Below are 9,666 nucleotides of genomic sequence, written 5' to 3'. Positions count from 1 at the left end.
TTCAGCCCACTTGATGGTTCCTGTGGCACATCCAGTTGCAGAGGATTGCTTCCTCTCCTGGGGTCCCCAAAGCCTTGCCTGCTGACCTGGGGCATCCCAAGCTCCTTCCCCGTGCGTATTCTGCTCCCAAATGTGGTAAAGCGGAAGACATAAACACCAAATGGCAGTGGTGGCAGGAGACAGGGCTGAAAGGCTCCCTGGCGTGGCATCCCAAGTGGTCAACCAGCAGGGACCCAGCTTTCCCGAGCCCAACTAGTTGCCACTTGGAAGAACCATTTTTAAGTTTCCTTTTGCTTCCACATCCCCTCCAAGAGCATCGCAGCAATGCTGGTCCCATCAGAAGTTGGTAAAAAGCGTGAGGCTGTGGAAGGAGCATCAGTGGGGAATGTCGCCAGCCTGCACGATCTTTTGGAACCACGGGTCCTGTGCAGCCGGAACGGCCGTTCCTGCCTCCTGGCAAGGCGAACGGAGAAAAGGACGCTTGGCTGCCCCTCATGCCAGGCCCGGGGAAGGCCCGGGGGCTGCGCCCTGCAAAGGCTCGCTGCCAGTAGCTCTCGGAGGCCCTCCGGGCGATGCAGCCCCTCTGAGGCGGAAGGCCAAGCTCCGCCCGGCGGCAACAGCCGCTTGACCCTGAATCTCGCTGCTTGCCCCGAGTGGAGCAAGGGCCCGCGGGAGCCACTCGCTCCCCCAATCCAGAGTCCCGGGAGGCGCCGCGAATCGCCAGCCACCCCCAAAGAGGCCACACAACCCCGCTGAGTCCCGCTCGGTTGCCGAAGGGGCCCAGGCCGAAGCCCGGCCCAGAGAGGCCTCGCGCTCAGGCCAGCCGGTCCTTAGGCAGCGTCTCCCGGCTTCCCGGGCAGGGCGAGCCCGGCTACTCGCGGCAGCACCCTGGCCCGGCCCTGACCCGGGTGGGGAACCGGGCGCAAGGAAGCGGCCGCCCCATCAAAGTCCCGGCGCCCTCGAGGGGGCTCGCCCGGGGGGGGGCTCGGGGGGGCTCAGGCGCTCAGTGCGCTTGCGCCCCAGAGCCCCCGCGAAGCACTCTGGGAGAGGCGCTCCCGCGGCGGGAGGAGGAAAGCTTCCGGCCGGCCTTCCGGCGCGCGGGGGGCCTCGCTAGGGCTGGAATGGCCGCGGCGGCCGAGGAGGCGGCGGAGGCGCGCAGGATGGAGCTGGAGGCGGAGGCGAACCGCTGGGCCGTCCTCTTCTACGCCCACCAGGCCTTGCGGGCTTTCCGGGCCGGGAACAGCCAGGACTTTCGGGAGCTGCGCGACGTCCTCACCGGTAGGCCCATCGCCCCGGGAGGCCGGTCGCGGGGGAGGCCGGCGGCGAGGGGTCAGCCGCGGGGATCCCGCCCAGACATCCGGGCGGGCTCCGGGGCCTGCGTGCGGGAGCGCTTGACCGCCTCTGCCTTGTTCCCCAGCCGTCCTGGCGCGGCCGGTGGCCCTGGAGGAGCCGCTCCGGATCCAGCTGCGGATTATCCAGATCCTGTCCAGGCTGGAGGAAGGTGAGCGGGGGCGCAGCCCCTCTTTGCCCGGGAACGCTGGGCCGGGGTGGCTGTGCGCCCGGCGGAGGCGCGTTTTCTTTTAAAAAGGGGTCGAATCAGGGACTAGAAACGTATCCTTACGAAGAGAGGCTGAAAAACCTGTCAGTGTTTTGTCCAAGATGAGGTGGGAGAGTAAAGATCTAGAATCCAAGACATGGAATAATTTTATTAAGTGGACAGAAAAGTAGATTTCACCCTAATGTTAAAGAGGTCTCAGATAAAGGAGAACGTGTTTGGGTGAGGGTAGAAATCAGGGGCCCTTGGTGCTCTCCCAGCTTGGTTTTTTTGCAGTGCTAATTAATATCTCTTATGATATTACCTAGTTTGGGAATTTAATGTCTGCAACAACCAAGCTCAGAGGACACCAAGGATCCCTCAAAAAGGGGGCAAATTGGTTTTGGTGTTGGAAATAACTAAAAGCCAACAAAAAAAAATTGGATTGTTAAAAACATCTATTAAAAAGAAATAACAGGTTTGCAAAGTGACAGTGAGGTCTTCAGAACCTCAACAAACAGGTTCAAATCAAAAGCCAGACCTTTGCATTCCAAAACATACTTTTTATGCAGTTTCATCTCCTCGCCCAAGTTCCCTCCTTCTTGACACTCATTCCCTCCCAAGTTCAGACTCATTGGATATGTCCTCAGGTGTTGTAGCTAATCCTAGGATGTCTCCAGGGAGAATTATCTCCTCCTGGGATGCATCCATACCTCTTAATTTGGCTGCCTATGTGGCATCTTTCCTTAGCATTAAGGAATGTAGCATCCCTCATCAGGGCCTCTTTCTAACTTCTGAAGATATAATTTTAGTTTCATCTTATCCTACTATTTTATAACAACCCCCAAAAAAAAAACATAATATAAAAGGCATATTATACATAACATAAAAATATAAAAAAGCTTTACAATGGAGCATGTCAAAAGTATAAAAGCAAAGCATGTAGATACAGGGAAATATATTTCATTTGATAACAGATTAACAGAATTGGAAGGGACCCTGCAGGTCATCTCGTCCAACCCCCATTTGTGAAACCTTTAGGCATCTTACATAACATTTTATTTTTGAATGTACTTATTTCTTACATTGATGAGGGGCAGGGAAAATCTGATTTTTGATTGGAGCTGTCTAGAGTTTGTAATAAGGTGGGCGGCTATGTAAACATTTTAAACAACAATTTATTACAATTCTCTGTAATAAGAATTGCTTAACATTAGAACCGGTGTCTGAAGGTGCTAGTGAGTTCCTTCCTCTATGCAAGCCATGCCCCGCTGAGACTGAACAGCCCCTCCTCATGACTGCATTGAGCAGATTAATTGTGGTGGATTCAGTGATTCCCTTTCAATTGCAGGATCATATGTTGTACTGCTTTAAAAATGGTTATTCTACCAATATTCATGCAGTAATTGAAGAATGCATATGTACTTCTAAAGGAAAATTCCCTTTAATCCAAGCATATGGGCGGGTATATGAATGTGCACTGAGCTATCATAGTTTAAAAGTAACAAGCCCTTTTTTTTTTTTTTTACTTTAGATTGGCCCATTGACTCAGAAACTGAGCTCACACCTCTTGAAAATGTGCTTGTCCTTCTGGAGAAGCTCGGAGAGGAATGCCACATCAGTGGGGAAATAATAGAGGAATTAAAGAGAAGAATAAAAGAGGCTGTAAGGATGACTTTTTCATCTCCTGTTGACACTAATTTCAGTGGAGATAGTGGTCACTCTTTTTAAGCAGAAGGAGGGGGCACACTTGGGGATTTGTTCTAGAAGTAATATAGTTCCCTGCTAAAAAACCAGTTCTCCCTTTCTCTTTTTCCCAGTTCAAAACTGTTTGTTAACTATATTTACAAATGTCACTCACTTGCGTTATATAGATTTAATAGCCACAAAACTCTTGTCACTTTGAGAAAAGAATAGGAAGGCCGGATGCTCTCAGATGATGAAAATCAAGTTGTGAAAACACAAGAGAGCCGGCCTTGGATGTTCAGAGCAAAACTTCTAAAATGGAAGCAGGGCAGCTACCATGGGCCCAATCTCCACTTGGTTTCCATCATGGGGTTTGGAATTGGAGAAAGGTTTAGCTGTCGGTCATGTAAAACCTTTCCAGCAAACGCTTTATTTAGAAAGCAGCAAAAGGTGTGCTTGCATTTTTCTTTTAATTTTTTGCTTCAGGCTGTTATCACCTGTATTCAGAACAAAGATTATGAACATGCCAGCAAAATCTTAAGAGAACACATGTCACAGGATCCAAACTGCAAGGTGAAATTTTTGGATATGTCCCGGTGACGCATCCTTTCCTCACAAAGCCAGTGGCTTTCTAGGGTCCCTGGGAAAGGATCCCCTATCTCCTGTGAAGGGGCAAGGGAGATCAGACACTTGGCTGCCATGTGGGTCTCTGGTTGTTTCTGAGCACTGCGGATTGCACCTGATTCACAATCAGCTCCCCCTTCTAGCCCTTTTCGGAGATCCTGATTTTTGCTTCTTTTCCTGGCTTAGCAAATGTCTGTAATTTTGAATCACATCATCCGAAAGAAAAACCCATCTCATCCAGCCATCTGTAATTTGTCCTGCAAAGTTTTCCAGCAACGGATTTTTCTCGTCTTTAAATCTTACTTGGACGATTCTGAGCCATTTCTCTTAGTGGTGAGTGTTGCTTTTCAGGCCAGTTTGGTCTTAATGAGTTTAATTTGATTATTTCTGCAATGGCCATTGCAGCACTTCATTCTAACTAATGTGATCAAAGATACACGTCCAACATCTAATGGTTAACACAAAAACATACATGTAGATTGAGATTGGTTAAAGTCTTGAAGGAAATGGAAAGATTTAAAGAGGAAAGAAATACAATAACAAAATAGAGTACTACAAATAACAGTAGTAGAAATTGAACTTGATGATAGAGATTTAGGAACAGTAATAATGTAAAGTTATACCAATGGCAAGAGATTAAGATAGATAGGAGTTCCATTTTTTTCCCACAGTAGTAGTATTTTGTGGGAAAAGCAAGTATGTCTGGATTCTGTACCATATTAAAAACCCCGTGGTGACTCTCGTGCTTTTTATTTAAGCTGGCAAAAAAGCATTGTGATGAACGTCTGAAGAGCGCAGCAGGAGCAGCCAGCAAGGAGAAAAGGGCTGTCTCGGGGGCTGCAGAAGAGGCCCCTGAGACCTCTGGGGCAGCAAAGGGAGAGAGAGCAGGAAAACTCAATGAGGCCGGAGGAAGGCCGGAGTCTGGAGCAGGAACCGGAGAGACAGTAGCAAAATCTTTGCCAGCACCGGACGAAGGTAACGTTTTGGACAGCGTGGAGGCAGCCGGTGAGCCCACCCAAGCATCCCCACAGGTGGATGGAGCAACAGGGACCGCAGAGCCTGCTGCCATGCCCCCGGTGTCGGTGGCTTCCAACGACTCTGCCCAGTAAGTCCTCCCTGGCATGAGAGTCCGTGTAGCAAGGGCTGCGGACAGCAAATATTGGGGCAAAAGGACATTAGAGCAACCATATTTGTTCAGGGAACTCTATAAATATAAGCAAACATTTAAATTGGGGAGGTCTTTTAATTTGGGGGATGATTTAAACTATATTCAAAGTGACTTTAGAGCAGTGCATCAAATCTTTACAATTGAACAGCTGGGCCTTGTCTCCTGCAACAGAGGGGAGAGATTTATGTGGCATATAAAAGGCTGTTTCCTTAAGCGCAGGATCTAAATGAACACTGCCAACCCGCACTGGGCGTTCCTCCCTCTCTGCACGGATTCCTTTACCTTTTAGTCTCTGCCTGCCTGTGTTTGGGGCTCTCATCCGTTGGTTGGGAGTTGAAGGATCTTGCAGTGCAACATACCAGGAGATGCAACAGTGTGGGGATGAATGTGATGGTGGCCCTTCTGTTACTGTTACTCCGCTTTGGGTCACTGTGGTGCTGTCATCTGGGAGCTGTTGGTCTTCCAGGCTGCATGAAATGGCACTTGGGGAGTTATTCTGGCTGACAAGCAGCTTTTCCCAGAGAGGATTGTGTGACTCCACAAGTAGACGTTTCCTTGTTTGGATCGTTGTCCTTGCTTGCTGTCCTGGGCGTTTTAATTTCCCCCCGGTGAAGGAGGCACAGCAGTGACCTCCTCTAGAGAAGCCTCCTTGACCGTGAGCTGGATAGAAATTGGCGGAGCTTCCAGATACGCTTCTGAGGTTGCTGTGTTTTGTAGGGCCTCAAGCCTGAAGCCGGCTTTCTACGTGCTTTCTGTGCTGAGAGAAGCCTTCAAGATTCTTTCTGATGCCCCAGACCCCGAGGAGACGTTCCTGCAACTGGACAAGACTGACTGGACTTACTCCGGGCCACTCTTGCCTTCTGGCTCCCCCAGAGCCAAGCGCCAGAAGATACATAATGTTGCTGTCCAATGTGAGGTCAACCCGAAGGCGAACGGCTCCCCGTCCTCTCTAGGTGACATGCAGGTTGGAAAAGAGAAGCATTTCAAGCATTCCCCTGCAAGGCCTTTGGCCATGAAGCCCCTTATGACTTTGGAGGTCCAGTCATCAGAGTGTGAAGAGATCCTTCCAAATGCCTTGCCCCCAGGTTCCAGGTATGGAGGACTCCGTTTGGGTCTCTTTTAGGAGTGGTGGCAAAGCTGCAGTCTTGGAAATGCCGGCACTGAGTGCCTGTTCTTGCAGATCTCCTGGGGAATTTGCAGGGTTTGGCCATCGCCACTTCCCTAAAGGGGGAGGGATGTGCCCAAGCAGAGCTATTCCACTTTGGCTGAGGATCAGGATGATTGAAGGAACTTATTTTTGAACTCCTGTTGTGATTTGGGATAAGAACAACTTCCCCTGGATGTTTGCACCTCTGTGGCTGAAAGCGTTTTGATGCTCTCAGAGCCCAGGAGGGGCTTACCTGTAACGGGGATTTCTTTTCTGCTTCAGGAAGGCCAAGCAAGCAGCTCTTTCGGTTCTGCAGGAAGAGAAGGAATCCTGGAGCGATGAGGACGAGATCTTCATGGACCAGCGTGAGTGGAGGCTTCTGGGAAGAGCTGGGCCTTGTGGGTCTCAAGTTTGGAGCCTCAGCCTTATTTCCTCTAAGCCAGCAAAAAGGCCGCCTTGGCCAGGAGCCGCCTGCTTATTGGGGAGAGTGTGGGGGAATGGAGGCTGCCAAAGGGGGACAGCTAAAGCCTTAGAGAGGCAGAAGGGGAGTCCTTCAAAGGAGTGGGGCAGCCTCTCTGCACCTGGAAGGCAACACTCATCTCTCTTGCGTTTCTGGTGGTGTGTTTTCCTGGCAAAACCACCTGAAATCCGAGTCAGGAAGGCAGAAGCACTGGGGCTGTGTATAGCAGAAATAATCCCCAGGTAAGAGTTGTGCCTTTCAACCTCTGCAAAGGTGCTAATTTCTTTTTCATTCTTTTCAGAATCAGAGTCGTCAGTTGGTACCAGCACTTCTGGCTCTAAGAAGAAGGTAAATGTAACCTAACCCAAGCAGAGACTTTTTTAAATAAGACAAATTGCTCATTTCGTCTTTCTAAAAATAATCGGACAATCTAGATCAGTGGTCACCAACCGGTGGGCCGTGATAAAATTTTGGTGGGCCGCAGAGAAATGTCCCCCCAAAGAACCCCCCCCCCCAAAAGCCTGCCCACCCACTGGCTCCTACCCTTCGTTTGAGTGCAAACCTGCAAAAAGCAGCGCGCCCCATGCGGGGCAGGACGAGGTAATAGTGCTATTGCAGCAAGAGGGGGCTGGCGGCACAGGTGGGCTGAAGCGGCAATGGAGATGGCTGGAAGGTGCAAGAACGCTGCACTGTTGGCCTTTGTGCAGCACTCCCGCACCTTCCAGTTAGCCTCTCCTGGCCTGGACTCTTCCTCAATGGCCGCGGGCTGTAGGGACGGCCCGAGGCAGGAAAAGTACTGGCTGCTGGTGGTGGTGGGAGGGGGCGGAGTGGGCAAGTCTGCACTCACCATCCAGTTCAGAGGTCTGGAATGGGGCGGCGGGGGCGGCACCAGTTCCCTCGGCGCTCTGCTCTGCTGCCCCCCCTCCACGGCCCCAGCCATCGCTGTCCAGGGAAAGCACAAGAAAAGCAAGCAGCAGCATAGCTCTTGCTGGGGCTAAAGAGCTGAGATCGAGGAAGGCGCACGCAAGAGAAGGTGGAAGCTGCCGCCTTTGAAAAGTGCTCCTTTCTGTTGCCTGTGCCTTCCGATCTCTGCTCTTTCACCCCAGCGAGTGCTGTTTCTGCTTGCTTGCTTTTCCTTTGGGGCGGGGGCGGGGGGGGGCAGCAGAGATGTCAGGGCTGCTGTTCCCCCTCAGCAAGGCAGGCCTGGAGGAATGCGAAGGATTGCGAGCGCGTGCCGGGGAAAGGTGCGTTGGAAAAGGCAACACGTTTCCAGTGTGCTCTGCTCTGTCCCAAAGTAAGATTGAGTGGGGGGAAGGGTAGGAGGGAAGGAGAAGCCCGGCTGGCTTTCCTTTGGCATTGGATGGGGGCGGGGTGGGGGGGGAGAGACCAAATGCCCAGACCAAAAGAGCACTGAGGAAGACGGGCCAGCTTTTCTGGACTTGACATCCTCCCCCCCCCCCCCCTTCATCCTCCACACAGGGAAGGATCCTTCTCTGCTTGGAAGCAGCGGGAGAAACCTGGAGCTTAGCCTCGGGGAGTCCTTATATGGAGGCTGAAGTGGGGCGGGCGGGGGGGGGGTGTTGCCTAGTTATTAGGAGCCCGGCCCTCCTTCCCTCCCCCAATTCCAGGCAGCCACACCTGGCAAAGGAGGGAGAGGTTTCTTCTGACTTGGGGGAGATACGAGATGGCGCTGCTTTTCTTCCTTTGAGGGGGAGCCGTGGCTTCTTAAATCCTCTTCCCCACCCCCCAGGATGAGAGAGGCCCCCATTTCCCTTGGCTCTGCCCCAGTTACGATTAAGCATTTACAATTTTGTTATAATTAAATAAGCATTTGTGTGTCTGTGTACAAAATAAAAATTATTTTTTAATATTAAATTTATATTTCATATAAAAAATAAAAATTTATATTAAATATATTGTTTTTTTAAAAAAATGTATTAGTGGTCCTTGGGATTTAAAATTACAAGTTTGGTGGTCCGAGGTCAAAAGGTTGGTGACCCCTGATCTAGATAGTTATTGCCACTGATAGGGCAGGAATGTGGGAAATGGTTGCTGAGGGGCTTCTCTGCTGTGGCCGCTGCAGTTTCAAGCCTTTTCAGCCTCCCGCAGAATTGGCAAAGCTAGTATCATCTCCACATAGACTAAGGTTTTGTTTTGGCCAATATAAAGTTAAAACTGTTATGGGTACATAGAGTTCCCTGGGAATCTTTTTCTTTTTCATTTTCTACATTTTTATTAATTTTTCTTCAGCAGGATTAAGCTGCAAATGAGGTTTGCCAATCTTGCTTATTCATGAGGTTTTCCATTATTTCTTTTGCAGTGGTCCTCAAAAGAGACTATGTGGATCAAGAAAGGTGTAGAGAAATTTGGGGAAGGAAACTGGAAAGTTATTTCTCAAAATTATCCTTTTAAGGATCGCACCCCTGTGATGATCAAGGACCGCTGGAGAACAATGAAAAAGTTGGAATTGAAGTGAATGTGAGGGCAGACTCTGCCTTAAATGTGTTGGGTTGTTGTGCTGTAGATGTGTTGAATTGACTGTTGCCATGCCTTTAATATGTTATGTACATTAAAGAATAAAACATTTTGTATTGAGTAATTTGCAGTATAAGGGCAGCTTGTTTTACAGCAATCGACATTAGTCAACAGCAAATTCAGCATCATAAAACAACTGCAGACCAACATAATCAAAGCAAGAGAATAAATGTCAAAACCTCATAGAGAATATGGCAGCGATTATGAAACCAACATAAAACCGGGCCTTCCAGCAAAAGGTTTGTGTGATGCGAGAGGGCTGGTCGATGTGCTTCACCTTCCCGCAAGAGGCCCGAGGGACCAGAGGGGAGGCGTCCCCCCCTTGCTGGCTGGATCTTATATCTGCTGGGAGGCTGCGGGTGTATCGTCCACTATGGAAAAGGGGTTCAAGCCGGAGCCCATCAAGATGGGCGGCACGTTGTTTTCTTCCTCCCGGGATACACAGGGGCTGAGTGGCATTTCCCAGGCCCTGCAGCAATGGGACACCGCTTGGCCCAGGATCGCCACCGCTC

At 50.3% G+C, this 9,666-nt stretch overlaps 1 protein-coding gene across 1 annotated transcript; it reads left to right on the top strand.

The window, feature by feature from the left end:
• The first annotated feature begins 324 nt into the window (after nt 1-324).
• On the top strand, nt 325-9,218 carry LOC113454355 (telomeric repeat-binding factor 2-like). Its single transcript, XM_087940798.1, has 11 exons — nt 325-355; nt 589-1,278; nt 1,418-1,501; nt 3,069-3,199; nt 3,707-3,793; nt 4,031-4,177; nt 4,603-4,949; nt 5,730-6,104; nt 6,442-6,524; nt 6,921-6,967; nt 8,940-9,218. The coding sequence occupies exons 1-11, from the start codon at nt 325-327 to the stop codon at nt 9,093-9,095; spliced, it is 2,178 nt and encodes a 725-aa protein (XP_087796924.1). The 3' UTR covers nt 9,096-9,218.
• The last annotated feature ends 448 nt before the right edge of the window (nt 9,219-9,666 follow it).

The sequence above is a fragment of the Pseudonaja textilis genome, chromosome 11, assembly GCF_049901715.1.
Source record: "Pseudonaja textilis isolate UNSWEBS1 chromosome 11, rPseTex1.2, whole genome shotgun sequence".
Taxonomy (NCBI): Eukaryota; Metazoa; Chordata; class Lepidosauria; order Squamata; family Elapidae; genus Pseudonaja; species Pseudonaja textilis.
This window is presented reverse-complemented; position numbering and strand designations above follow the sequence as displayed.

Bases quoted from the DNA above. Each gene is read 5' to 3' on its own strand.
- LOC113454355 (XM_087940798.1), top strand. From the start codon at position 325: ATGCTGGTCCCATCAGAAGTTGGTAAAAAGC. The intron at 3,794-4,030 runs GTGAAATTTTTG...TTCCTGGCTTAG, and splicing joins CACAGGATCCAAACTGCAAG to CAAATGTCTGTAATTTTGAA. The intron at 4,950-5,729 runs GTAAGTCCTCCC...TGTGTTTTGTAG, and splicing joins GCTTCCAACGACTCTGCCCA to GGCCTCAAGCCTGAAGCCGG.